We start from the raw sequence: 25,669 nt of genomic DNA, 5'->3' as shown, positions 1-25,669 counted from the left end.
AAAAACGGCTGGCTATCTCGAGCCCACCACCAGTTGAAGCTTACGTTGGCAGCACCGTCGTGCCGGCAGTCGTCGTGTGCATCCCAGCACAGCACCCGCCGCCCGCCGCTCGATCTGTTCTTGACCATGCCCCGAGAAGAGCAATTGGCACCGCTTCATTCCCGTTTTTCCGGCCTCGCAGCTCCACGTGTACCCCGCCGCCGTCTTTCGTGAACGACCGAGTCCAGTCCAGCATGACCTCGTCCGCCGCGCTCCGCCACATCCCGCCGCTCAAGGTGCGCTCGCTGGGCTCCCGTGAGGCTGCCAGCAGCGCCCCCAAGACGCTCAAGACGCCGACCGCCATCCCGCTGCACCTCAAGCTCGCGGTGGGCGGCATGGCGGGCGCCGTCGGGATGGTCACGACCTTCCCCATGGACATCGTCAAGACGCACCTGCAGGGCCAGACGCGCACGGGCGGCCGCATGATGTTCTCGGGCCCGCTGCAGTGCTTCAAGCACATCGTGGCCACCGACGGACTGCGCGGACTGTACCGCGGTCTGCCGCCTACGCTCATGGGGGTGCTGCCCGAGAAGGCCATCAAGCTGGCGGTCAACGAGCAGCTCCGCGAGCACTTCGCCGACGCCGACGGTAACCTGTCAATGGCCAAGCAGGCGCTGGCTGGAGCCGGCGCTGGATGCGCGCAGTCTATCATCACCAACCCGGTAAGAGCTCTTAAGCGTAGCCTGTATCTGGAATCCTGGGTGTCAGGTTAACTAACGGAGACTTTGGTCTTTTTGATGCTTTTCCAGGTTGAGATCGTCAAGATCCGACTGCAGATGCAGACGTCACTGCCCGTGGCGGAGCGACAGACGGCCATGGAGATCGCCAGCAGTATGGGCATCCGCGGCATGTACAAGGGCGCGGGCGTGTGCTTCATGCGCGACGTACCGTACGCTATCCTGTTCTTCCCGTCCTACGCCACGCTGCGGGACGCCTGGGCTGACAAGGACACGGGCAAGAACTCGGTGCTGTCCATTGTGGCGGCGGGAGCTGTGGCCGGCGCTGGAGCGGCCGCCATCTGCACACCGGCCGACGTGATCAAGACGCGGCTGCAGATGAAGGGGTCCCCGTACACGGGCATGATGGACTGCGTGCGGAAGGTGGTTGCGGCCAACGGCCCTAAGGCGCTGATGAAGGGCGCAGGACCTCGCATGATGGTGCAAGCGCCGCTCTTCGGCATCACATTGGTCGCCTTCGAGCTGCAGAAGAAGTACATGGAGTCCCTGTAGACTCGATCGATCACCTTACATAGTTTAATATCATAGAATTTTGCCAGCCCTCCACGGCCGGAGCGATGCGCTCGCCCTGGATGGCTGTGCCCCTCTCATCGAGTGTTTTCATGGGCGTACTGTGCCCCCCCCCCCCACCTACCAGACCCCACTCTGGAGAAGTTCTTGCATCTATTAAACTTATACTTTAGTTAGGTGGTTGTTTTCACTTGTGAACCATTGTCATGGATCGCACCAAGTCGAATGGTTCACAACATGCGTTGCAACCGACGCAGCATAGAGTTACGCGCTGGAAGTTACCCGTAGCTGGCACTTGAACTGGTTGAAGCGGAGGTACGCACCTAATATAGTGCTGCGAACCAGAGCCGCATCAAATTGCACGACTATTTTGGACCTGTGCGAGAAGGAGGAGAGACCTTATCCATTTCCTCATTTTCCATTCTTGCACCCGGCGACAGAATTCCTTACCGAAGCCGACCGATTGACTTCACCCGGGGGCCACTGGTGCGAATGACTTTCAAGGTTTCCATAGCCCCAACATCCCACTCGATACGGTCGGTGCGAGTGCAGTCGCATCCAGCATGGTCAGCTCCAGAGGCGTCTACACTCCTAAAGCAGGCCACAACTCGAGTGGTAACAGCAGTCGCCGGACCAAGCGACGGGAGCACCGCACCAACGTACAAGCCTGGCAAATGGGACGTCTACGTGCTGGGCCTCACCATTGTCATTGGAGGGCAGTACTTCTGTTGGAACGCTGGCATCGCTGCGGGTCTCTACAGCTACTTCATCGCTTATCTTCTCATTGGAACTGCGTACATTGCGCTGTGCTGCTGCACGGCTGAGATCACTGGAGCTCTACCCTTTGCAGGCGGAGCTTACGGCCTCGCGCGCTGTACTCTTGGATTTTATCCGGCCTTTATGATCGGCTGCTGCGAAGCTCTCGAGTACATGGCCTACGTCTCAGTGTCAACCATCGCGTTCATCGATCTCCTCGTGGACACTGTGCTTGAGCTCAAGTCCTACCGTCCGTTGCTGTGGGGGTTGTTCTACCTGAGCGCGCTCGTATTCCACATCAAAGGGGGGCGGGCCTTTTGGGTGTTCAACCTCGTACTCGGAGTCGTGTCGCTGTTCATCGTGGCGCTCTACTGCATCGGCTCGCTCCCGTTCGTCAGCTTTTCCAAGTACGCGCACGACCCTGACTTGCAATTCGTGGACGGATTCTCAGGATTCATGAAGGCTCTACCTCTGGCTGCGTGGTTCTTCGTTGGGGTAGAGGCTCTACCCATGGCCAGCGACCAGATCGAGCACGCCAAGCACATCGTCCCTATTGCCCAAGTCGGCTGCGTAGTGACGCTCTTCGTGACTGGAATCTTCGTCTATTTCGTCACCGCTTCCCTCCCTCCTGGACTCGCAGCACTCCCAGCAGAGCTGGTGCCGTTCGACAAGGGGTTCACATTGATGCTCAGTATTCCTCGACATGCTGCGACGGTTCTATCGCTGCCGGCAACGTACGCGACCGCGTTTGGCTTCATGTGGTGCTACGGCAAACTCATCGTGGCGATGGCGACGTCGAAGCTCCTACCGTCGTTCCTGAGCAAGACAACTGTGGCCCATGAGACGCCCTACGCTGCGCTCATTGCAGGGACCTCAGTCAGCTACGCGATTTGCCTCGTAGTTTACTGGGTCCCGTCCATCGGCCAGTACCTCTTCAACATCTGCATGCTGGCAGCCTTCATGTCGTACACGGGGCAATGCGTCGGCTACATTTCGCTCAAACACAACTACCGCAACATCAAGAGCTCGGAGTTTCGAAGTCCGTTCGGGTCCTGGGGGGCATTCTACTCCATGTGCGTCTGGCTGCTGAGTACGGTTGGGATCGTCGCCTTCCAGGGCAATGGGAGCGTCGAGAGCTTTGCCTTCCTGGCGGTAGTTGCGTCTCTGACGGTGTTCTACTTCGTCTACGCACGGAAACGTCAAACCTTCTCTCCGCAGGAGAACCGAGTCATGCTCGTGGCCCACGTGACCAAATTCAACATCAAGAAGGTGGCGGCAGCTCGACGCCACAAACACCAGACCACAGGCTCCACAAGCGGCAGCCACCACACCACAGGAAGCGAAGCCTCGGAAGGAAGACGCTCGAACCCAAAGGCAACATTTGGGAAATCGATTAGGTCGGTTAGAAGTGGCAGGAGCGGAAGAAGTGCAGGACGATAGATACAAAAGCTGAAGTGTGAACGAGAATCAACTCAATCCAATCGATGATAGAGGCGACACAGTACATAATTTCACCCAGAGACACTGAGCTATGCATAGGTTGAGAACGGGACAGCGTAAACGAGAATGCACTTTGGTTGTTCTCGTCCTCGGGCGTTTCGAAGCTTTTTCTGAGCCATTGGAATAAATAGCAGCCTCCGAAAGCCCCGGGGCAAACCCATTTCGCAAGAGAAGGCACCAGCAGCACGCTGTGATTGCCATGAAAATCCCCAACCTGCATCCGTTCAGGAGACGGACCTTAGTTCAGCCTTTGGCGCCGTCCACGGTTCAGATTTTGCCTAGCGGAGAGAAAGCTGCAGCCCCAGCGAACGGACCATCGGCCGACAACACGATCAAATACCGACACGGCAAGCTGGACATCTTCCTGCTCGGCATCACGATTGTCATCGGCGGGCAGTATTTCTGCTGGAACGAAGGCATCAACGCTGGGATCTACAGCTTCCTCATCGGATATTTCCTTATTGCCACCGCGTACATCACGCTGTGCAGCTGTACGGCGGAAATCACGGGCGCACTGCCGTTTGCGGGCGGTTCCTACGGCTTAGCACGGTGCACGCTGGGGTTCTACCCGGCGTTTATGGTTGGTTGCTGCGAGGCGCTCGAGTACATCGCGTACGTCTCAGCGTCCGTGATATCGTTTGTTGACCTCATTGTGGACGCTGCGCCATCGCTAGACGCATACTCGCCGCTGTTGTGGGCGCTATTCTACGTCAGCTCACTCCTCATCCAGATCAAAGGCGGTCACGTGTTTTGGGTGTTCAATCTCGGCATTGGAATCATCTCGCTGCTTATTGTGATAATTTACTGCCTCGGATCTTTGGCGTTCGTCGATTTCGCGGAATACGGTGCAGACCCCAACCTGAAATTTGTCGATGGATTTAGCGGGTTCATGAAAGCCCTCCCTTTGGCGTCTTGGTTTTTCGTCGGCGTTGAAGCTCTCAGCTTATCGAGCGATCAAGTGGACCAGCCAAAGAAAATAGTTCCACTTGCGCAAGTTTCGTGCGTCGTGACGCTTTCCATCACTGGATTGGTTGTGTATTTCGTGACGGCTTCCCTCCCGCCGGGTTTAGCCTCGCTGCCAACCGAGTTGGTCCCGTTCAACCGAGGATTCACGCTCATGTTCAACATCCCCCACCACGTCGCTACTATCCTGTCGCTTCCGGCAACGTACGCTACCGCGTTTGGGTTCATGTGGTGCTACGGCAAACTCATCGCCGCCATGGCAATGTCTCGCTTGCTGCCTAAGTTCCTCTCCAAAACCACCAAAGAGCACGAGAGCCCGTACGGCGCCCTCATCGCGGGATCAGCCGTCAGCTACGGGTTGTGCATCGTCTCGTATTTCGTGCCCGCCGTAGGGAAGAACCTGTTCCGCATCTGCATCCTGTCGGCGTTCATGTCGTACACGGGTCAGTGCATCGGCTACATCTCGCTCAAGCGCAACTACAAGAACATCAAGAGCTCCGAGTTTCAGAGTCCGTTCGGCGTCGCAGGTGCCGTATACTCGATGACCATCTGGATTCTAGCGACGATCGCAGTCGTAGCGTTCCAGGACAACGACGGAGTGGAGATCATCGCGTTTGGCGTGACTGTGACGCTGCTGACGCTGTTCTACTTCGGATACTCTCGCACGCGCCAGACGTTCTCAGCGGCGGAGAACCGGGTGATGCTCGTAGCTCACGTGACGAAGTTTAACGTGAAGAAGGTGGCCGCGGGCAGGAACAAGCGGGGTGTGAAGAAGTCTAGTAGCAATAGCAAACGCACCGGAGGCGGAACTGAAACGTCTCAAACCGAGAGAGGGAGGCTGACCCTCAAATCGGCCAAGTCGGCGATGCATTCGGTGACGAGTACGGCTCGATAGGCTTTAACAAGTTTTGAATACGAAGATACGAGACAACTCACGCCATGGTATTCCCTGTTTAAAAAGACTGAGGTTCCGGCTACTCCAGTCGAGGTCTTCGTGATCAAAGAAGTAGCTCTATCGTCTGTTGCTCCGCTTCGACTCTCTTGAGTCTTATCCCTGTGTTGATTCGCTCGTGGGGGTTTCATCAGCTTCGCTGGGCTCTGAAATAGGTAGCGGAAGTCAAATCGATAGCTGACTTTGCGAGCACTTCACGTTCAAGCCTCGACACGCGCAGAGCCATGACAGCGATCAAATTCCACAATCCATTCCAACGAACGACGCGAGTGCAGGCGCTGTCGGCGCCGAAGATTCAAATCCAACCGATTCGAGAGAAACCAACGGACGCTCGAGATGCCGAACCAGCCTCGGGGCCATCCGCCACCTCCGCGACAGCGCCGTATCGACCTGGCCGGAGTGATATCTTCATGCTCGGGATCACGATCGTCATCGGTGGCCACTATTTCTGCTGGAATGAAGGGGTGAACGCTGGAATCTACAGCTTCCTCCTGGGGTACCTTCTCATCACGTCGGCGTATATTACACTGTGCTGCTGCACAGCGGAGATCACGGGAGCGCTACCGTTTGCTGGGGGGTCTTACGGCCTAGCTCGCTGCACTTTGGGGTTCTACGCGGCGTTCATGGTCGGCTGCTGCGAAGCTCTCGAGTATATTGCTTACGTGTCGGCGTCAGTGATATCTTTCGTCGATCTCATCGTGGATGTTGTTCCCTCCGTGGACGCTTTTGCACCATTGCTGTGGGCCCTCTTCTACGTGAGCGCGCTCTTCATTCAGATCAAAGGCGGCCGGGTCTTCTGGCTGTTCAATCTCGGCATCGGCATCATCTCGCTTATCATTGTCGTGATATACTGCTTCGGATCTTTGGCGTTTGTAGACTTCCCTGAGTATGGGGAAGAGGAATTTGTCGATGGATTCCACGGATTCATGAAAGCTTTACCACTGGCAGGTTGGTTCTTTGTCGGCGTTGAAGCGCTCAGCTTATCCAGCGATCAAGTGGATCAACCCAAGAAAATCGTCCCTATAGCTCAGGTCTCCTGTGTCCTGACACTGTTCGCCATAAGTCTCTTCGTTTACTTCGTAACTGCATCACTGCCGCCCGGTTTAGCCTCGCTGCCAACCGAGTTGGTCCCGTTCAACCGAGGATTCACGCTCATGTTTAATATTCCCCACCACGTCGCCACGATCCTGTCGCTTCCGGCAACGTACGCTACCGCGTTTGGGTTCATGTGGTGCTACGGCAAACTCATCGCCGCCATGGCAATGTCTCGCTTGCTGCCTAAGTTCCTCTCCAAAACCACCAAAGAGCACGAGAGCCCGTACGGCGCCCTCATCGCGGGATCAGCCGTCAGCTACGGGTTGTGCATCGTCTCGTATTTCGTGCCCGCCGTAGGGAAGAACCTGTTCCGCATCTGCATCCTGTCGGCGTTCATGTCGTACACGGGTCAGTGCATCGGCTACATCTCGCTCAAGCGCAACTACAAGAACATCAAGAGCTCCGAGTTTCAGAGTCCGTTCGGCGTCGCAGGTGCCGTATACTCGATGACCATCTGGATTCTAGCGACGATCGCAGTCGTAGCGTTCCAGGACAACGACGGAGTGGAGATCATCGCGTTTGGCGTGACTGTGACGCTGCTGACGCTGTTCTACTTCGGATACTCTCGCACGCGCCAGACGTTCTCAGCGGCGGAGAACCGGGTGATGCTCGTAGCTCACGTGACGAAGTTTAACGTGAAGAAGGTGGCGGCGGGCAGACATAAGCGCGGCGCCAAAAAGCCCAGTAGCAATAGCAAACGCACGGGTGGAACAGATACGTCGCATACCGAAAACAATGGCAAGTGGGGAGTGATCACCTCCAAATTCGCCGTGAACTCTACCCCCAGCCACGGCAAATAGCTCACGAATACATCTCAGTCAGGATATTGAATTGTAGGGTATGAAGTGAAAAGTGTATAATGGAGTGAATTCATGCGCCTTTGTTATGAATATTAGCATTTAAAAAAAATCAACACCACTCTACTATACAAAAGCCTGAAGTGTTCGTCGTTTCCAAAGATAATGAATAGCCTGGTGCCGTTGTTCTCATTCGAGCAGCCCCAGAAATACTTCGTCCATAGTGGAAAGCACCCCTATGGACCCGTTTCGTTCGTGTGAACTTGCTGGTGTTATCCTCCAAACTACCTGAAAGCTCAGACGAAATTGAGCGACAGCGGCCGCATCTCAACGCACATGGCTTCGTGCATGTGCAACATCCTTCCTTTGCCGCGAAAAGTACTTCCAAGCCTCGCGCCTCGAAGCGAAAACCTGCCCAGTGCTACCGAGGGCTCTAGAGTAGCCTAGGCGACGTCAGGCCCTGTCGACCCGCACCTGCCGACAAAGTATCATCCTGGCAAACAGGACATTTACCTGCTCGGCATCAGCATTGGGATCGGCGGCCAGTACTTTGGCTGGAACAGCGGTGTCTCCGCTGGCATTTACTCGTTCCTCATCGCTTATCTGCTACTCGCAAGCGGCTACATCACGCTGTGTAGCTGTCTGGGCGAGATCAAAGGTGCGCTGCCCTTCGCAGGCGGCGCGTACGGTCTGGAGCGATGTACTCTAGGCTTCTACCCTGCCTTCATGATCGGGTGCTGCGACGCACTGGAATACACCGCGTATGTGTCGGCGGGGGTGTTGTCCTTCACGGACCTCTTGGCCGAGGTGATCCCAGCGATTCTGGACTATCGACCGGCGTTTTGGGCCATCTTCTACTTGGCCGCGTTAGCGCTCAATATCAAGGGCGACCGCGCGTTTTGGATCGTGAACCGCTGGCTCGGAGTTGCGTCTCTGGTCGTGCTGCTGGTGTTTTGCATTGGGTCCCTTCCGTACGTAAAGTTCGCGAAATACGCTGCAGACTCGGACGTTGCAGGTGTCGGAGACTTCAAAAGCTTCATGAACGTGCTTCCATTGACAGCCTAGTTCTTCATTGGCGTCGAATCTCTGACGCTAGCTAGCGACAATATTGAAAACCCCAAGAAGATCATCCCTACAGCTCAAGCGTCCTGTATTGCGACGCTGGTGGCGACGGGGTTAATGGTCTTCTTCGTGACGATCTCGCTGCCACCTGGAGTCGGTTCACTTACTGCTGAGGCTTTCCCATTCTGCAGAGGCTTCCAGCTCCTCTTCAACACTTCGCACCAACTCACAAGCGTTTTCTCAATGCCAGCGACTTTCGCCTCGGCTTTCGGCTTCATGTGGTGCTACGGGAAGCTCATCTACGCCATGTCGGCGTCCCGCCTCCTGCTTCCGGTCTTCGCGTACAGCACAAAGCCGAATGAAATGCCCTACGCAGCGCTGCTGCTCGGATCGGTCTGCAGCTACGGCTTCTGCATCATCATGTACATTTTCCCAGTACTAACAGCCGAGCTTTTCCGAGTTTGCATTTTATCTGCGTCTGTGTCGTACACGGGCCAATGCGTCGGCTACATCTCGCTCAAACGCAACTACAAAAACATCAAGAGCTCGTCGTTCTCAAGTCCTTTCGGGGTTGGAGGCGCCGTCTACTCCATGTTGGTGTGGATTTTCACTGCTATCGCTCTGATCGGGTTCCAAGATGACAACGGGGTGGCGCTCATCGCGTTCCTGCTAATGGTGCTGGCCTTGTCGACGTACTACTTCGGTTGCGCGCGGAAGCAGCAGACGTTCTGGGCCCAGGAGAACAAGGTCATGCTCATCGCGCACGTGACCAAGTTCAACATCAAGAAGCTGGCAGCAAGTCGGCAAAAGCGAACCAGCCACGTGCATCTGTTTACAACGAGCCGGCGGACACGCACTGAGACTTCGCACCCTGAGAGGTCCAAGCGGGTTGTGCACGTTTCTTCGGCAAAGAAGAGCTCTTTCCGCTAACTTAGCTACGAGTCGTACGCCGTTGATACTTACACGTCTAACTTGTTCTTACATTATTGTCAAGCTAATGCGTCTTCATCGTTCGTGGAATTCTGTAAACACAAATACCGTCTTTCACCGATTTTGGTGTTCAGCTACCTAGTACGAGCTAAGTATGCTTATCCCTCCTTCGGAACGACCGAGCCTGCGTAAATATAGTGTGAGGGGGCAGAGACAACAGTGCTTTGCCACGAACAAACAAACATACAAACGCTGTCGTGGCCCGTGGGCAAAACAATCGCTCATGGTAAACCATTTCGTAGTCGCACCAGCGACTCCTAGCTTCAAGACGCGCTACCGACAATTCACCTCCTTCCTCTCGAGAGCCATGCAGAGAGTCACGCGGTCGTGGCACCAGTGCCACATCGGCCACCGAAGTCACTACTCCATCGAGCGATTGCTCGCGTTTCGAGACTACCACGAGCGCACATCAAACTGCCGAGCGACTGCTGTGTGTCTGCTGTCGTCGCTCCCAGAATTGGCCGTGACGCTCGCCATCGACTGCATCCCGCTACGAACCCCGTCAACTGACTGGAGAGAGAACAATCACATGTGGGTGCGATGGTTCCTCGCCCTGTTTGGGATTGCACTGAGGCTGGCAGCTCACTTGAAACAAACGATACCAGGAAACTTGATCTCCACCTGCAGAGCGCTCAGTATTGCACTAGCGACGGCCATTTCGTGCGTCGTTTTACCCATCCTTTTAGCCGCAACATGGAGATTTCCAATTCCGTTCGGCTACGTGCTGCTAGTGGCTCCTTTCGTCTCGCTCTTCTGGTTCTTTACTGGCTTGACAATCGGCCGTCGGACTCTATCCAAGTCATCCGTTCTTCGCCAAAACATCAAGACTCACCTGCTAATAAATTGCACGCAAGGTTTCGTGGCCGTGGCGTGTCCCGTCTTCAGCGCGGTATTCACCCATTTATCGGGGACGAAGCAAGCTGCGTTCGTGTTTGTGATGCCCATCATCAAGTTTACTACCAAGCAAGTGATAGCGACTGCGGCTGCAGACCTCCACGAGTACATTGGCCCCATTGTGGTGCTGTCCGTAGACCTGTTTAACGGCTACTAACCCGCCATCTGCATGCAGTCGGCGACCTCGTGGGTCACGTCGCTCGTGTTCATCGTGTTCGATGGTTTCCACGTTGTTGTCGCTCTTCGCGCAATTTTCATCCGAGCGGACGGGGTCCACGCCACTCGGGAGTCATCGGCGTCAGAAATTTTGCAGTCGACATCCTATCTCGAAGATATGCCGGTTTTGGTGAGGAATATTTTCAAGAATGACCAGGTTTCGACCTCCCGAAAGCGTCCGATTCGAGTGTTCGTACCGTTTCCTCTCTCCCTTTCACACAACAGCAAGGAATTCATCAGCGAGCTGATAAACACAGAACGAGGCCAAACGATCGGTGCATTGACAACTTCAGGGGTCACCACGAAATTCAGAGTGCGAAGATCACAAGCAGCACCAAATCCTTCCAGTGACAAGCATCCGGAAGGGGGCGAGAAAATCTGGGAACGGATCAATGTTACGGCTGGTGCTTCAAGCGTCTAGCAAGATAAATTCTCATGCCGTCCCTAAATCCGACGAAGAAGCGGTTTGGGACGGACTGCAGACGCTTTTCCACTCGGAATACGTCCTGCTGGCCGAGTACATCGAGGTGGTCTTGCCCATCTCGTATGCGATTTATTTGTCGACACTCTTTCATCTTCCCGTGGCAGAATTTTATCCAAACACTGCTTCATTGACGACAGCAAAGCTACGAACGACGCTGGCGAGTATTTTACACTTCGCGGCTGTCGAATTGGTCGGATTTGGAGTCCTGATTGTCCTGATGCGGCGCAAGCTGGGCTATTCCCCACTCCATCACCTTGCCTTCGTGTTAGAGACACAAAGCGGAACGGTCCAGGGCTATATGTTCATCTGGACGCTGTATATTTTGCATCTCACGCTCGTGCACTACGGTATTGTGCAGTTCTCTGAGAAAATACTGTCTTATGCAAGCTTTTCTGATATTTTCTTGTTGTTATTTTCACCCTCAGGCACGATGCTGCCACATGTTACGCCGACTCTGGGACTTGAACTGGACTGGCTGAAGACGAACTAATTCTGAGCTGGCTGACTCACTGGCGCCGAAACAACGGCACCCGTCTACGGGCTTGACGAAATCCTAGGGTGAACAGAGTATTTTAGTGGCGCTTACTAAAATAATAATTTGATGCTAACTAGTTAAGACATGGGATGGAGCATCCGGTTGTTGAGAATAGACCTAGCAACTTCATCCCAAGAACGGATCCGGTCAAAGGTTTATTTTCGAGGAAACGCCTTCAAATCGCGATTTTTTCATAGTTTTGATATTATAAATATCGATATTTTATTATAAACCTTGCATATATTGATCCTGGATTTGTTTAGTCGAATACTGGCATGATTCCCGATGAAAATGTGCTACACAAGCTTCGAGTTGAAATCAACGTGGTCTCAGCCACCAAAGTTCTGCCAGCGGCACCCCCAAGCAGCTCTCCGGACTCCCGACCACCTAATGCCACCACCGTTGGTCCAGGGGCTGAGATTGCGCCAGTGAGGTACAAACCAGGGAAACTGAACCTGTTCATGCTCGGCATCACCATCGTCATGGGCGGACAGTACGCTGACTGGAACGAGGGCCTCCACTCGGGGCTCTACAGCTTCATCATCGCCTACTTTCTCATCGCTATCGGCTACTTGTTGCTCTGCTGCTGCACGGCTGAGATCAACGGCGCGTTGCCATTCTCCGGTGGTGCCTACGGGTTGGCGCGTTGCACGCTCGGATTCTACCCCGCGTTCATGATCGGGTGCTGCGATACGACCGAATACATCGTCTACACTTCCGCCTCGGTCATTTCACTCACGGAGCTGGTACTGGAGGCAGTGCCAGGACTGAAACCGTACCAGCCTTTGGTGTGGGGGCTATTCTACGTTGTGGCGCTCGCCATCGTGATCAGAGGCGGTCGAGCCTTCTGGGTTGTCAACTTTACGCTCGGGGGTTTGACTCTGTTGTTCCTTGCGATCTACTGCTTCGGCTCGCTCCCGTACGTCAGCTTCAAACTGTACGCTACGGACCCAGAGATGAAGTTTGTTGCAGGGTTTCGGGGATTTATGTTGGGTCTCCCGCATGCGGCGTGGTTGTTCGTCGGAATTGAGGCGTTGAGTCTGGACTGTGACCAAACGGATACACCAAAGAAGATCATCCCCGTGGTCCAATTGTTCTGCATCGCCACCGCTTTTGTGATTGGAGTTATGGTTCTGTTCGTCACGGTGTCGCTTCCTCCGGGTCTGGCTGTAGTGGCAAACACTAAAGTTCTCTTCGACCTTGGCTTTTCGTTGATGTTCAAGATCCCCTACCACTACGCAGCGTTCCTATCACTCCCTGCAGCCTTCGCTACTGCGTTCGGCTTCATGTGGGCGTATGGCAAACTCATCGCCGCAATGTCGACGTCCAGGCTTTTACTCCCGTTCTGCGCCAAAACTACCGCTAGAAGTAATACTCCGTACAACGCGTTGCTCTTCGGATCCGCGTGGAGCTACGCGCTCTGCCTTCTCGTCTACGTCGTACCTCAAGTCGGTGAGAGTTTCACAGGAGTCTGCATGCTCTCCGCTGCCATGTCGTACTCTGGACAATGCGTCGGCTACATCGCGCTCAAGCGGAACTACAAAAACATCAAAAGCTCCGAGTTCCGCAGTCCGTTCGGGATCGCCGGAGCCTTCTGCTCCTTGCTGGTGTGGATCCTCATGGCCATCTCGCTACTGACAGTCCATGACGACGGGGGCATTGACGCCATGGGCTTCACGATCGTCGTGATCCTCTTCACGGTCTTTCTACTTCTGTTACGCTCGCAAGCGCCAGACTTTTTCTCCGCAGGAAAACAAGATCATGTTAGTGGCTCACGTGACGAAATTCAACATCAAGAAGGTGGCGGCCAACCGGCAGCACCGACACCACAAGCAGAGCAGCGGGAGCAGTAGCCACACGGGCAACGCTACCGAGACATCGCTGGGGGAGAGGGCCAAGAGCCTGGTCAAGGGCCGGTTCTCCTTCTCCAAGAAGTCTTCGAGGTCGACCAGGATGGTGTCGGTGGCTCCGCTGTCCACGAGGTCGTCAGGGTCGGGAAAATTCTTGTTAGTGAATCCAAAGCCACGAAAGACGTAGAATGAATAGAAGTCGTAGATTTTTTATACGAATCTCGGAAATTCGTACCAGGGTGTTCCAGCATCCAAATACAGATCATCATCATCAGTACACAACGAACCCCTTGCCACTTCACCGGATTCGCACTAAGAAACGGTGAAAACCAAGCGTCCTCCGACGAACCAGTCCAGAAACGAACACTTTACCTTCTCGGCTCTCCAAGTTCCTTCGTCGAAATGGGACTGCACAGTGTCATGGTCTCACCAAGTCGTGGTCATCTACCCAACTCTGGCAGCAAAGCCAATGCAGCAGCAGGGCCGGCGGTCGGGAACGCCACGCAGCGGTACAAGCCCGGCAAACTGGACGCGTACTTGCTCGGGATCACCATCATCCTCGGGGGTCAATACGATGTACGTGTCCGCCTCCGTGATCGCGTTCGCCGACTTGGTGGTAGAAGCAGCCCCTAGCCTTGACTCGTACCAACCCTTGATATGGGCGCTGTTCTACGTGGTTTCGTTGGCTGTTACCATCAAAGGCGACCGAGTCTCTGCTCTTCTGAGCTTTGAGAAGTACGCGGCGGTCCCGGAGCTGGAATTCGTCGACGGATGGAGAGGCTTCATGCTGGGATTGCCTCACGCCGCGTGGTTCTTCGTCGGGATCGAGGCCTTGAGTCTGGCTGGTGACCAAATTGACGCACCGAAGAAAGTCATCCCAGTCGCGCAGCTCACGTGCATCTTGTCGGTATTCGCGACTGGAGTCATGGTGGTCTTTGTGACGGTATCGCTGACTCCGGGGTTGACAGAGTTGCCGAGCAACTTGATCCCGTTCGACCTCGGGTTCACGCAGATGTTCAACGTGTCGAGGCGATACACTGCGTTCCTCTCGCTACCGGCAATCTTCGCCACAGCGTTCGGGTTTACGTGGGTGTACGGCAAAGTCATCGCAGCAATGTCAACATCGAAGCTTCTGCTTCCCTTCTGCGCCAAAACCACCGCTAAAAGCAACACACCGTACAACGCGCTGCTCCTCGGATCCGCGTGGAGCTACGCGCTCTGCCTTCTCGTCTACGTCGTACCTCAAGTCGGTGAGAGTTTCACAGGAGTCTGCATGCTCTCCGCTGCCATGTCGTACTCTGGACAATGCGTCGGCTACATCGCGCTCAAGCGGAACTACAAAAACATCAAAAGCTCCGAGTTCCGCAGTCCGTTCGGGATCGCCGGAGCCTTCTGCTCCTTGCTGGTGTGGATCCTCATGGCCGTCTCGCTACTGACGATCCACGACGACGGGGGCATTGACGCCATGGGCTTCACGATCGTCGTGATTCTCTTCACGGTCTTCTACTTCTGCTACGCTCGCAAGCGCCAGACTTTTTCTCCGCAGGAAAACAAAATCATGTTAGTGGCTCACGTGACGAAATTTAACATCAAGAAGGTGGCGAGCCGACAGAACCGACACCAGAAGAATGGCAGTGGCAGCAGCAGCAACACGGCAGCGGGGGCGGAGACGTCTCTGAGTGAAAGAGCGAAGAACGTAGTGAAGAGCCGATTTCCCAAGAAGTCCTCGGGGTCGACCCGAATGGTGTCGGTGGCTCCGTTCTCCACGAGATCAACGGGCTCCGGCAAACTCTTCTCAGGGAATGCGAAGGCGCTGAAGACGTAGCAAGACTAAGCATGGGGGCCTGTCTACCTACCTTTCCCCCCGTGCCTGGTCCCTACATTACAGCGACGAATGAGACGAAAAGGAGCAAAACGCAGTGAGACCAGGTCGGCATCTTCGATCGGTGGAAAACAGAGCGCTGGATTCCAGTCCCAGCGGTCGGGGGTTCGATCCCCTCTTCCTAGGAACATTTAGGCGCCAAGTCTCATATTTTCCTTCACGTACCAGTCCCACCAAAGATGAGTGACGCTTACAAGATAATGGACAGCGCTACTGGATCACTAGATATCTACAGCCCCGCAGTTCATGAAATTAACTTCCCGTTAGTAACTTAGTCTCCGTCGTGGCCATCGCCGTCGTACGGATCCTCGTCAAGAAGACAAGCAGCCACGTCCGCCCACATCCCTTCCAGGTCGTCGCCCACGCTCGAATCCAACGGAGAGAGCGACAGAGCCCCCGGTTCAACACCCGCCAGCATCATGGAGCTACCGGCAGCTTGGCTCTCCGTCATGAGATTCTGGAATCCGGCGTGCTGCACCCGCGCTCTGAACCGAGCCGAGTGCCAGCGGTTCTTGATGGCGTTGTCCGTGCGGCCAGGCAGATACGCCGCCATCCGCGACCACGCGTTGCCCAGCTTGCGCTGCAGCGTCACCAGCAGCGCGTCTTCGTCAGCCGACCAGGCCTCGCGCTTGATCGCCGGGTCCAGCTGATTGTGCCACCGCTCGCGGCACTGCTTGGCGGTGCGGCCGGGCAGAAATGACGCCACCATCGTCCAGTGGCCCGCTCCTTCGCAGTAGACGAACGTGCTGAGGAACCCGTCCTCTTGGGCCGTCCACGGTTGGCGGGTCAGAGACACTCCAAGACTCTGCAGCTCCTCCCAGCGGGCTGAACAAGACTCCTCTGAGCGGTTCGGCACCGCCGAGGCCACGAACTCCCAGCGCCGTACTCCGTGCTGTCGAACAGCTTCACGAAGCAACTCGTCCTAAACACACACAAAAGAGAACAAACAAGTGATGTCTTGATCGTTTGGAAGTCCTAGCTGGCGCCTACGAGTCTTACCTACTTCGGCTGCGGTCCATCGTGCTAGTGCAGGCGCTTTCATCTGTGGCCTTGGTCGCCTAAGCAGAAATGATCGGCAAGTCTCGTCATTCGAAGATGGTGGTGTGTTGGGGGGGGGGGTATGAGAGAGGGTCTCAACGGCTTTGCCTCTTCTCGGTCAGAGCTTTTATCCACCAAGTCAACTCGGGTAAATTATCTTGCGCGTGACGAGGATGTCGCTGCAGAGATCAGACAAAAGCTTGGGCGAGGCGACGGGTTTTCAGCCGCTGCGTCTTTCACTGCGGAAGTTTTTGCAAGCTCCGAGTTCTCTTCCCAGCGCAAAATTGCGGAAATTTACATACAACTTTTCTTAGGATTACTCGGAGAAATTAATTTTGTGGCAACGTTGGCTGAATGGTTGTGCTGATGGTCGATCAATATCTAGTCTACATCATTCAATGCGAAAATATATTGAGAATACGCGAAGAAATAGCATGAATCTGTAAACCGTCATGCATTTTTACTATTGATCGTACGTACGCTCATGGCAGGTGTCGGCTTCCAGTCTCGTGGAGAAGACGGAGGGCCGTATGGCTCACCTGCACGTGGCGCTCGAGTTCGGCGAGGAGATCACGGAGGAGCAGCTCCACGCGCTGTTTAAGAACAACCCGCTGCACTACATCGCTCTGCACATCTGCATCACTTCCGGGGCGCGCCGTGAATAGCACTGGCGCCGCAGATGCTGCGGCTGCGAAGCAGCCGCAGCAGATGCGTATCAAATGTTGGCAAGTTTCTGTTCATTTAACCGAACAATTTTGGTTTGCTTCGACGAAATTGCATATTCAGGCGCACTACCAGCCCAATCCTCTAGTTCGGAGGGCCTGCTCCGTGTACAAATTGCTGGCGCGTCTCCATCGCCTACCTTTCCCCCCGTGCCTGGTCCCTACATTACAGCGACGAACGAGACGAAAAGGAGCAAAACGCAGTGAGACCAGGTCGGCATCTTCGATCGGTGGAAAACAGAGCGCTGGATTCCAGTCCCAGTGGTCGGGGGTTCGATCCCCTCTTCCTAGGAACATTTAGGCGCCAAGTCTCATATTTTCCTTCACGTACCAGTCCCACCAAAGATGAGTGACGCTTACAAGATAATGGACAGCGCTACTGGATCACTAGATATCTACAGCCCCGCAGTTCATGAAATTAACTTCCCGTTAGTAACTTAGTCTCCGTCGTGGCCATCGCCGTCGTACGGATCCTCAAGAAGACAAGCAGCCACGTCCGCCCACATCCCTTCCAGGTCGTCGCCCACGCTCGAATCCAACGGAGAGAGCGACAGAGCCCCCGGTTCAACACCCGCCAGCATCATGGAGCTACCGGCAGCTTGGCTCTCCGTCATGAGATTCTGGAATCTGGCGTGCTGCACCCGCGCTCTGAACCGAGCCGAGTGCCAGCGGTTCTTGATGGCGTTGTCCGTGCGGCCAGGCAGATACGCCGCCATCCGCGACCACGCGTTGCCCAGCTTGCGCTGCAGCGTCACCAGCAGCGCGTCTTCGTCAGCCGACCAGGCCTCGCGCTTGATCGCCGGGTTCAGCTGGTGGTGCCACCGCTCGCGGCACTGCTTGGCATTCCGTCCAGGCAGAAACGACGCCACTATGGTCCATTGACTCGCGCCTTCGCTGTCAACAATAGCGCTCAGCAGCTCGTCCTCGTGCTCGGTCCAAGGCTGCCGCGTTAGCGACCATCGACTCTGCAGTTCCTCCCAGCGAGCAGAACACGATTCCTCCGAGCGATTCGGGACGGCGGAGGCGATGAAGTCCCAGCGTCGAGCTCCGTGTTGTCGGACCGCTTCCCGGAGCTGAGTGTCCTGGTAGATCAAGATGAAGGAGAAGTTAGAATAAAGCGCACAGAATACGAAGAGAATGGTTAAGTAAGCCCTACCTCGTCGGGTGTCCACAACATCACAACATCAACGCTGTTGCTTGCACCTGGGAAAGGCGCCTGGCCTCGGCCATCCAAAATTCAGCAATGAAGCATTCGAGTTGAAGCTGCCACTTGCTGTCAGCAAGACACGAATGACAAATGACTCGTCGCAAACGTTTGTATCGTCCTGTACGACGTACGTCGAAATGACTCCAAGTACCCGTCTATCCGCCCAGGCGTTGGGTCGGACGCTCGTGGTTATGCCGTTGAGTCAACTTCCGGGTTGAGTACTTGCTGTACGAACCTGGAAGAAGCGGCAGCATCTGCGAGGCGACGTATTCGCTCGGTCGAAGCGTGTTTTGCAAAGCGCTACCTACCTGAAGCAGTCTGTCTTTGAGGTTCGGGCGCGTACTGATCTCTTCTTCCTTAGATCAATCTCGAATTCCAATGTCCACAAAAACCGAAAGCTACAGTGTGTCCTTCATTAGGCGGCGTTGTCCACGCCGAGTTGATATTTTCTTTAGCATTGTGCGACCATCTACATGTACTTGTTCTCAACGGTCTTGGTTCTCTTAAATAGCGACGCCCATGCAGTTTTTACGCAGCGAGAATTTGCTGCGCAGCGAGTTGAGCACGACGAGCGACCGACGTGGCATCCGACGAATGTTCTCGAGGTTGGACGGTGACGCGGTCTTCGGTGTCTTCGGTGACGGTGCCGGCGCCGGCCCTGACAAGTTCCACGTGTCAAGCATGGTCAAGTCGATCTGACACACCGACGAGGTTCTAGAAGACACGGGCGAATCTCTGGGCGGGGTGCCTGGCGTGCCCGGGGAGCTCGGAAAGGGGTCCTTCGGGGTTCCGTCATGTTCCACGACGACGACGTCCAACGCACGACCACCTAGAACTGCCAACGATTCTAGTGGTGACGTCACCCGTTGCGACAAAGCGGGGGATTCCCACACGCCCTTCACCTGCGGCTCCACTGGTTGCGCTGGCTGTTGCCGCTTGGCCACAATGGAAACGCGCTCGGCGCCGGCGCCAACCCGCAGTCTCATAAACCGACTGCTCATAGTCTCGGCCCGCCAGCCCGCGAACACCTGCTCGTCCGACCGACTTCGATGCAGCGCGCACATGGCGCAGCACACGCGTTGGCCGGCGACAACTTTCTCCATTGTCGCAGTGGCGTCCACTTCTTCTTCTGCGGCCGACTCTCGCTCCAAATCGTCCAGACTTGCCGTGGTGATGGTGCTGACCTGTCCGTACGTAGCGTCAGCGTCAGCGTCAACGGCCAGCACCTCGCCATCCTCGTTGATCTCGAACATGAACGACTCGGAGAACGTTTTCGCCAGTGGCCGGTCGTTTGTCGGCGAGTTTAGGGACTCCGTACCGACCTCTTCACTTCGGTTCGTGATGAATGTGATTACTTCCGGTGCCACTTGTTTCATGAGCACCGAGCATTTCTGGTTCAGCGGGTTAAGCAGCACACGCTGCAGCGTTGCGAAGAGTCTGGTGAGAGCTTGGCGCTGGTTCTCGGCCACGCCGGGTTTGGGGCAATGACCGGCCACGCGGAACAAGTGGTGGCCCCGACGCTGGGCCGGCAGCGATCGCTGCACGTAGGCGAAGAGCCACGGGCACTCAGCGAAGCAGAGGTGGCCTCGGCTCAGCACCTGCAGGACTCGGGCCTGAAAGGCGCGGCATTCGGCGTAGGAGCGGAGGTGGCGCCAGGTTGAACTGGACTTGTGGTCGTGAACTGTCAGTGCGACGGTGGTGGCGTCTCGGCCCAGCGTCTTGGTAGTCACCTCGACCGTCACGTTGGCCAAGTAGGCGACGCTCGGAGCCAGCGGCTCGACCGGCTGCTGCGAGTTGCGGCGGAGGCGAGTGGCGTAGAGCGCCGAGCACTTGGGGTGGCGCTGCAGCTGCAGTAGCGAGTGCGCGTGCGAGTCGGACATGCTTGATGTGATAAAAACTTCGTCTCTAAACGCCGCGACTGGTTAGAACCTGTCTAACCGCCGGCGAAAACCAGCAGCTTGACTGCCACGGACGGATCGAATTGCAGAGTGAGAGATTCATCGCGGTGGGGTTGGCTCACGTGCTGTGCCATTTGGGTGGACGGGCCAGCTGGGCTGCAACCGGAAGCCATCGAAGTCTGCGAGAGTGAGTTTTTGAGACCAACTCAAATTTATCGGGTGGATGGGATCTGGCTTTTTTAGTCGAGGTCGGAACATGGCCATCGTCCGGGAGTTGCAGTCCCCTCTGAACCAGCTTTACTGGATTGTATTATGAGTATGGGGCACTTTGAGAGGAACGGCGAGGTGTTAGTAATGCGGTTTATGCAGTTGAAGTCACCACAGACCAAAAAGAGACTTGCTATGGGTGGCTTTGTGAATCCTACGGCGGACTGCGACACTGCTCTCGATGCTAAACGCTAAACACAACGCGGCGACGTCGAGTGCATCTTTTGCCTAGGAGGAAGCGGTCGTAAGCGAAGAATTCGAACCGCGCACTTACATACCTCCACGGTCGCCGACTGTATGAGGCCACGTAGGTGGGTGAATCGCAATGGTTCCTGCCATTGGAGTCCTCGCTTCGCATACATGTACCATAGCAGGGGCGTTGTCGTTGACGCGCAGCGGTCAGTGCAGCTGGCTGCACAACGCGTAAACTACTTTGTTGTTCTTCTCGCGTCGTTCCATGGCTTGGGCTCCATTTCCGCCATGTGCTGGAGCTCCATGCATTCCCATTTTCCGGATGAAAAAAATGCTTCAGTGTTCCGCGACGGGCTTCGGGGTCGTACATAGAGTGTATACCAGCTACGCTTCAGCTGCTACCATGACGCACACACGAGGGCGGAAGATCTCCTGGACAAGTGGACAAGCCAACTGCACGACGTCGTAGAGTGCCTGCTTCCAAAGCTCCACGATTTGTATGTTGAACAGCGCAGCAGATCCGAGCAAGGTGCTGAGGCTGTGACGGTGCCAGTGTCGCGCTCTCCCGGCGGGAGTCCCGCTGAGGATTCTGAATGCGATAGGACTTGTGGAAAGTATCTTCGGGAAAGGCTGGCTAGCACTGTTCTGTAGCTGGTGCTCTACAAAATTTAAATTTTGCACGTTAGTCGTTAGTCCAGCAATCTTCTACGGCCGCAGCATCAAGTGCAGTTCCTAAACTACGGTCGTACGTAATGAATAGCCTCTGCCATGCAGCAGCCCGAGCTTACTTAAAGAAAAAGATGTCAATCAATGTTTACCATGTTCAGACTTTACTACACCCAGTCGAAGTCTTGTGTGCCTGCCTAGCCACTCACTCCTCCTTCCGTACATTGTTATACGTCGTCAATGTTCAAATGTCTCCGCTCTCACCAAGCCTCCTGGTGGCCGCATGTCGGGCACTGCAATGCCTCGTTGAGCTTGTCGATCAAGCATTCGTCGTGGAAGTGGTGGCCGCACGACAGCGTCGAGAACGGCTCGGCCGCCGCTAGCTGCGACCACCGGTCGCCACCGTCCAGCTCGGGACCGTCGCAGTCCTTCGGAATGGCCCCCACCAGCGGGTTCTCACACAGAGCGCAGACGTCCGCCGCAGCCTCGTCGCTTGACGCCGTCTCGTCCGAGCTGGCCGCATCCTCCAGCAGCTCCACGTCTCCGTCCCGCCACCTCTGCAGCAGTTGCGTCAGCCAGTCGGATACTTGACCGTGTCGGTCCTGCGGCTCGCCCACCACGAACTCGAGCAGCTCGCGCGCGACGCCCTGCATGACCAGCGGGCAGACGTGGTTGGTTCGGTTCAGGAGGAAGCTGCGGATCGTGGCCAAGCTGCGCGTGAGCGTCTTCCGTCGCCTGGCCACCACTCGGGACAGCGAGCTGCCCACGAGCTGCGACTTGGGGTAGTAGCTCTTGAGGAACGTGTAGAGCCACGGACACTCGGCCTGGCAGAAGTGGCCGCGCTGCAGAGCCGCCACCAAGCGCTTGCGGAAGAAGCGGAACTCGTCGAAGCTGCGCACGAGGTGCCACGTCGCCGATGGTGCCGAGTCTCGGGTCTGACACGTGACGGTGAGCAGGTAGTCCACTCGGCGACAGGAAGTCCGCGGGTTCGAGGTGATCGGCGTCACGTCCATCGAGACGCCGTCGAGCCACGCAACTTGAGGTGGCAGCGGGCCGACGGGCAGCGACTGCTTCTTCCGAGGGCGGCTCGAGCTCATTTCGCTTCGGAGTGTCGGTCGGTGATGCCTTTCAACTGGTTCGGGCCAAAATGAGGACTGGGCTGCGGGTCATTTTCGCCCCACCAACATGATTGTGCGGTAGGCCGAGTCGCTTTGCACCATTTCGAGCTCTGTGGCATCAGCAGCAACGGCTCACCAAAATACAATGTTAAGCCAGTCGCAACGTCTTATGCGCGTCCACGACACTCTTAGCGGCTTTGAAGGTGGGAACCTGGATACCGCCGAAGCGAGTCGCACGGTCCGATGCAGATCGTGGCACGATGTCCACCAACTCCGGCTTCCAATACAATCCACTTGATGCGAGCGAAGTGATGTTGATGTGATGGCTGTGGGCGTTGGTCACCAAGAAGAGGAAGAAGCAAAAAAGTTAGGCTTTGTCTGCCTCAACGGCTTTGACTACTACTAGTAATGGAGCATCTCAGTCGCGTTGCTCCGTTGAGTTGCTTCGGGGGTCGACACCCTGCAGTGGAGTCTCCACTTCAGGCCGACGTCTCCACCCTCTAATTGATCTTATCAATCACCATTACTATTTTTGTAGTGTAGTGAAGCGCTAAGGACGTGTTCGCGACCGTTGCAATTTAGAGTCTCAGTTTAACCCGTGCAGGCCATCAAACCAATAAGCAATTAGCAACACTGGTGGAGCTGCATGATGAAGTCTTCATTATCAGCAAATAACGTTACTATCTATCGCGAGGTCAAGATAATCAACGGCAATTACACACCAGCAGCAAGAGAGCACTAATGATGCTGGACTATATCTCGCGAAACCCTAGATCACGGTTAACCGCAAGGGTGAGCTGCAGCACCAGCGGTTCAAGATCAATTAGTGGTAGCCGACAGCCCAAAGCAAAATACATGTAGCAAGGGATAATTGTTGTTAAAAGCTATATTATTCAGTTTCGATTATCCAGCGTACTCAATACAGCATCTCGGCTCCCGATGCCGGCCGTACTTCCTCTCTAGTGCTACATACCATATCACTTATACCATATCACTTACCGGTATTAATAACACAATTTAAAAATTGTTACACTATCGCAAGATTCTCTATTCTATCGGCAGCAAGTGGTTGCGAGGAGCACAGCCAAAGCAAACCCGCGCGGGGTGCCCGTGAAGCATGTCCGCGTAGGAGGGCCCAGCAACCAGCAGAGCAGCGAACGAACCCGTCGTTGCGGCTTGGAGCTAGTTCCGTAGTGTGGGGTGCGGGCCCCCAAGGTATAAGGAGACCACCTGCGTCACTGCCAGGAGCTATCTGTAGGCTACAGGCTGTAGCTTCACAGAGTATTGGACATGGTGAGCTTTGCGTAGCACGTATCCATGCAGGCAAGTTGAAGTGCACTCTCTTTTAGCAATTCTACCCTTCCCAGCACTAACTCACTCGTAGTAATGGATGCAAGCGCTGACTTGGCGCTCTAAATCAGAGTGAAGCCGAGGACTTATGATCGCTTTCGCGATCAGCATTTGAGAGCCGATCGACGCAGATACGAGCAGAATGACATGTATTGGCGGGTAGGAAACCGCCAATCGCTCTGTTTCCGCCGAACGCAGGCTGGGCCAGCTTATTCCGCCTTAACTTGGCCTCACCATCGCCGCTCCTAATTCGGCCACGGAGGGGCAACCCGGAATAAAATTGGAAATAGCTAACTCGGGGCATAATTAAGGTTGATAAGGAATAGAGCTATGCCAGAATTATCACGGCAGAATAAGTGAAAGGCACAATAACCATATATTATATTAATATTGCCGCTTGCAAATACTTTGCTCTCTAAAATAAACCTCTTAAATAGACCACGCCTGTCTCTTAATATGAGTGGACACGAGATAGGAGAGGGCTGCTTCACTTTTGTGCTTTGGATGAGGTCGGATTTCGGCCCGGAAACTTGATTTGGCCCATCTAGAAAGGCATTTTTGCGTTTCCAAGCCGCAGCTAAGCGTTTTGGTCGGGAAATAGAGCCCCAAGCTTGCATCTTAGACCTGTAGTGGGGAGATATATAAATCTGGTCTAGGTCTTCATTATGGTGGCGTTTTTTTTGCGCTCGGTGCGATCTAAAGTGTAGCAATTTATCTAAACCCGCGATTCGCTTCCCGATGCCTGTTTGATTAGCGTTTATCGTCGAGGCTAAATCGTGTCCCCCCACTTTAATGGCATCGACCCCTTCTCAGAAGGGGCCACTCCAGTTTTTACGCAGTTAAGTGTGTCTATGGATCAAGAGAGGGTTGTTCAACCGAGGTTTTTTGCGCAATTTTTGGCCCCGGGGAAGTGATTCTAGATGTAAACCCTAGCCGTTCATGTCCCAGATTAAGAGAGGTAAGTGAAGAGAGGTAAGTAAAGAGAGGTAAGAAATAGAGTAAAGAGGAGGGATAGAAGATTATAAGTGGGGACTTCGTCCCCAACTAGGAATAAGACCCGCGAAGTCAAGGCTCCGCTGGGTCCATTTATTGATCGATTGATTGATAAAGCACGAAGCAGGTTTGTTGGATTCGCTTTCGGTGTTTGAAGTGACAGGAATAAGTACATGAAATCGCTATGAATATAGATCGGCTCAGCTCAGGGCGTGGCCGCACGTGGGGCACGCCAGCGTCTCGTTGAGTTTGGCCACGACGCACTCGTCGTGGAATCGGTGGCCGCAGCTCAGCGCGGTCAGCGACCCCTTGGCCGCGTCGTCGCTGGTGCACAGTCCGCACGCGTCCAACAAGTTGATGCTGTTGCTGCTGCCGGCCGAGAGGAACGAGTCGAGGCTGTTGTCGCTATTCGAGTGCCAGCAGCGACTTGAACCGCCCGTGGGGGTTGCCAAGCTGCGGCTGCTGCCGTCCGTGCTGTAGAAGGTCGAGCTGCTGCTGCTCGGCGTCTTGGAGAAGCTCACGAAGTTCTCCCAACGGAACTCGTGCTCGATCGGCAGGTCCTCGTTCAGGAACGAGATAAGCTCCTGCGCCACGGTGCCCGGTAGAATGCTGCAGTTCGAGTGGTTCTCGCGCTTGCGGAGCGCCTCCAGCAGCGTGGTGAAGCACTCCTCGATGGCGTGGCGGCGCTTGCCCATGACGTACGAGCTGGACGAGTAGAGGTAGCACTCCTTGGGGAATCGCCCCTTGAGGCTCGAGTACAGGTACGGACACTCGGCGTGACAGAGGTGGCCGAGCTGCATGACCTCGAGCAGCCGCTGCTGGAAGGCCTGGAGCTCCTTGAACGAGCGGCTCACGGTCCACTGCTGCGAGCTGTCGGTCGTGGGGGTTACGATCAGCTCGTAGCGGACGTCCTTGCCTTGGTCGAGCTTAACTTTCGTGGCCGTCATGCTCAGCTC

General features: G+C 55.3%; 15 protein-coding genes across 15 annotated transcripts; 10 read left to right on the top strand and 5 right to left on the bottom strand.

Moving 5' to 3' along the window:
• Nucleotides 1-374: 374 nt before the first annotated feature.
• Nucleotides 375-1,268, top strand: PHYSODRAFT_300855 (hypothetical protein; the record flags this gene model as incomplete). The annotated part of the gene is made up of 2 exons (XM_009528765.1): nucleotides 375-701; nucleotides 789-1,268. The coding sequence occupies 2 exons, from the start codon at nucleotides 375-377 to the stop codon at nucleotides 1,266-1,268; spliced, it is 807 nt and encodes a 268-aa protein (XP_009527060.1).
• A 510-nt stretch (nucleotides 1,269-1,778) lies between these two features.
• PHYSODRAFT_300854 (hypothetical protein) lies at nucleotides 1,779-3,482 on the top strand (the record flags this gene model as incomplete). Its single annotated transcript, XM_009528764.1, has 1 exon — nucleotides 1,779-3,482. One exon carries the CDS (start codon nucleotides 1,779-1,781, stop codon nucleotides 3,480-3,482), a length of 1,704 nt encoding a protein of 567 aa, XP_009527059.1.
• Nucleotides 3,483-3,741: 259 nt separating this feature from the next.
• PHYSODRAFT_300853 (hypothetical protein) lies at nucleotides 3,742-5,400 on the top strand (the record flags this gene model as incomplete). Its single annotated transcript, XM_009528763.1, has 1 exon — nucleotides 3,742-5,400. One exon carries the CDS (start codon nucleotides 3,742-3,744, stop codon nucleotides 5,398-5,400), a length of 1,659 nt encoding a protein of 552 aa, XP_009527058.1.
• Nucleotides 5,401-6,383: 983 nt separating this feature from the next.
• On the top strand, nucleotides 6,384-7,352 carry PHYSODRAFT_501600 (hypothetical protein; the record flags this gene model as incomplete). Its single annotated transcript, XM_009528762.1, has 1 exon — nucleotides 6,384-7,352. The coding sequence occupies one exon, from the start codon at nucleotides 6,384-6,386 to the stop codon at nucleotides 7,350-7,352; it is 969 nt and encodes a 322-aa protein (XP_009527057.1).
• A 333-nt stretch (nucleotides 7,353-7,685) lies between these two features.
• Nucleotides 7,686-9,341, top strand: PHYSODRAFT_300851 (hypothetical protein; the record flags this gene model as incomplete). The annotated part of the gene is made up of 3 exons (XM_009528761.1): nucleotides 7,686-7,727; nucleotides 7,797-8,393; nucleotides 8,415-9,341. The coding sequence occupies 3 exons, from the start codon at nucleotides 7,686-7,688 to the stop codon at nucleotides 9,339-9,341; spliced, it is 1,566 nt and encodes a 521-aa protein (XP_009527056.1).
• A 367-nt stretch (nucleotides 9,342-9,708) lies between these two features.
• PHYSODRAFT_500638 (hypothetical protein) lies at nucleotides 9,709-10,452 on the top strand (the record flags this gene model as incomplete). Its single annotated transcript, XM_009528760.1, has 1 exon — nucleotides 9,709-10,452. One exon carries the CDS (start codon nucleotides 9,709-9,711, stop codon nucleotides 10,450-10,452), a length of 744 nt encoding a protein of 247 aa, XP_009527055.1.
• A 484-nt stretch (nucleotides 10,453-10,936) lies between these two features.
• On the top strand, nucleotides 10,937-11,344 carry PHYSODRAFT_377239 (hypothetical protein; the record flags this gene model as incomplete). Its single annotated transcript, XM_009528759.1, has 1 exon — nucleotides 10,937-11,344. A coding segment is annotated over one exon (408 nt), but the record flags the coding sequence as incomplete, so codon positions are not given.
• A 461-nt stretch (nucleotides 11,345-11,805) lies between these two features.
• PHYSODRAFT_300849 (hypothetical protein) lies at nucleotides 11,806-13,383 on the top strand (the record flags this gene model as incomplete). Its single annotated transcript, XM_009528758.1, has 1 exon — nucleotides 11,806-13,383. The coding sequence occupies one exon, from the start codon at nucleotides 11,806-11,808 to the stop codon at nucleotides 13,381-13,383; it is 1,578 nt and encodes a 525-aa protein (XP_009527053.1).
• Nucleotides 13,384-14,164: 781 nt separating this feature from the next.
• PHYSODRAFT_501724 (hypothetical protein) lies at nucleotides 14,165-15,205 on the top strand (the record flags this gene model as incomplete). The annotated part of the gene is made up of 1 exon (XM_009528757.1): nucleotides 14,165-15,205. One exon carries the CDS (start codon nucleotides 14,165-14,167, stop codon nucleotides 15,203-15,205), a length of 1,041 nt encoding a protein of 346 aa, XP_009527052.1.
• A 553-nt stretch (nucleotides 15,206-15,758) lies between these two features.
• PHYSODRAFT_379810 (hypothetical protein) lies at nucleotides 15,759-16,184 on the bottom strand (the record flags this gene model as incomplete). Its single annotated transcript, XM_009528756.1, has 1 exon — nucleotides 15,759-16,184. A coding segment is annotated over one exon (426 nt), but the record flags the coding sequence as incomplete, so codon positions are not given.
• Nucleotides 16,185-16,654: 470 nt separating this feature from the next.
• PHYSODRAFT_331887 (hypothetical protein) lies at nucleotides 16,655-16,965 on the top strand (the record flags this gene model as incomplete). The annotated part of the gene is made up of 2 exons (XM_009528755.1): nucleotides 16,655-16,669; nucleotides 16,792-16,965. The coding sequence occupies 2 exons, from the start codon at nucleotides 16,655-16,657 to the stop codon at nucleotides 16,963-16,965; spliced, it is 189 nt and encodes a 62-aa protein (XP_009527050.1).
• Nucleotides 16,966-17,678: 713 nt separating this feature from the next.
• PHYSODRAFT_383342 (hypothetical protein) lies at nucleotides 17,679-18,107 on the bottom strand (the record flags this gene model as incomplete). Its single annotated transcript, XM_009528754.1, has 1 exon — nucleotides 17,679-18,107. A coding segment is annotated over one exon (429 nt), but the record flags the coding sequence as incomplete, so codon positions are not given.
• Nucleotides 18,108-18,732: 625 nt separating this feature from the next.
• PHYSODRAFT_501132 (hypothetical protein) lies at nucleotides 18,733-20,109 on the bottom strand (the record flags this gene model as incomplete). The annotated part of the gene is made up of 1 exon (XM_009528753.1): nucleotides 18,733-20,109. The coding sequence occupies one exon, from the start codon at nucleotides 20,107-20,109 to the stop codon at nucleotides 18,733-18,735; it is 1,377 nt and encodes a 458-aa protein (XP_009527048.1).
• Nucleotides 20,110-21,512: 1,403 nt separating this feature from the next.
• PHYSODRAFT_501962 (hypothetical protein) lies at nucleotides 21,513-22,349 on the bottom strand (the record flags this gene model as incomplete). Its single annotated transcript, XM_009528752.1, has 1 exon — nucleotides 21,513-22,349. The coding sequence occupies one exon, from the start codon at nucleotides 22,347-22,349 to the stop codon at nucleotides 21,513-21,515; it is 837 nt and encodes a 278-aa protein (XP_009527047.1).
• Nucleotides 22,350-24,913: 2,564 nt separating this feature from the next.
• PHYSODRAFT_500141 (hypothetical protein) lies at nucleotides 24,914-25,513 on the bottom strand (the record flags this gene model as incomplete). The annotated part of the gene is made up of 1 exon (XM_009528751.1): nucleotides 24,914-25,513. The coding sequence occupies one exon, from the start codon at nucleotides 25,511-25,513 to the stop codon at nucleotides 24,914-24,916; it is 600 nt and encodes a 199-aa protein (XP_009527046.1).
• Nucleotides 25,514-25,669: the final 156 nt, after the last annotated feature.

The sequence above is a fragment of the Phytophthora sojae genome (assembly GCF_000149755.1).
Source record: "Phytophthora sojae unplaced genomic scaffold PHYSOscaffold_4, whole genome shotgun sequence".
Lineage (NCBI taxonomy): Eukaryota > Oomycota > Peronosporomycetes > Peronosporales > Peronosporaceae > Phytophthora > Phytophthora sojae.
The sequence above is the reverse complement of the archived record's forward strand: the minus strand, read 5'-3'. Positions and strand labels throughout refer to the sequence as shown.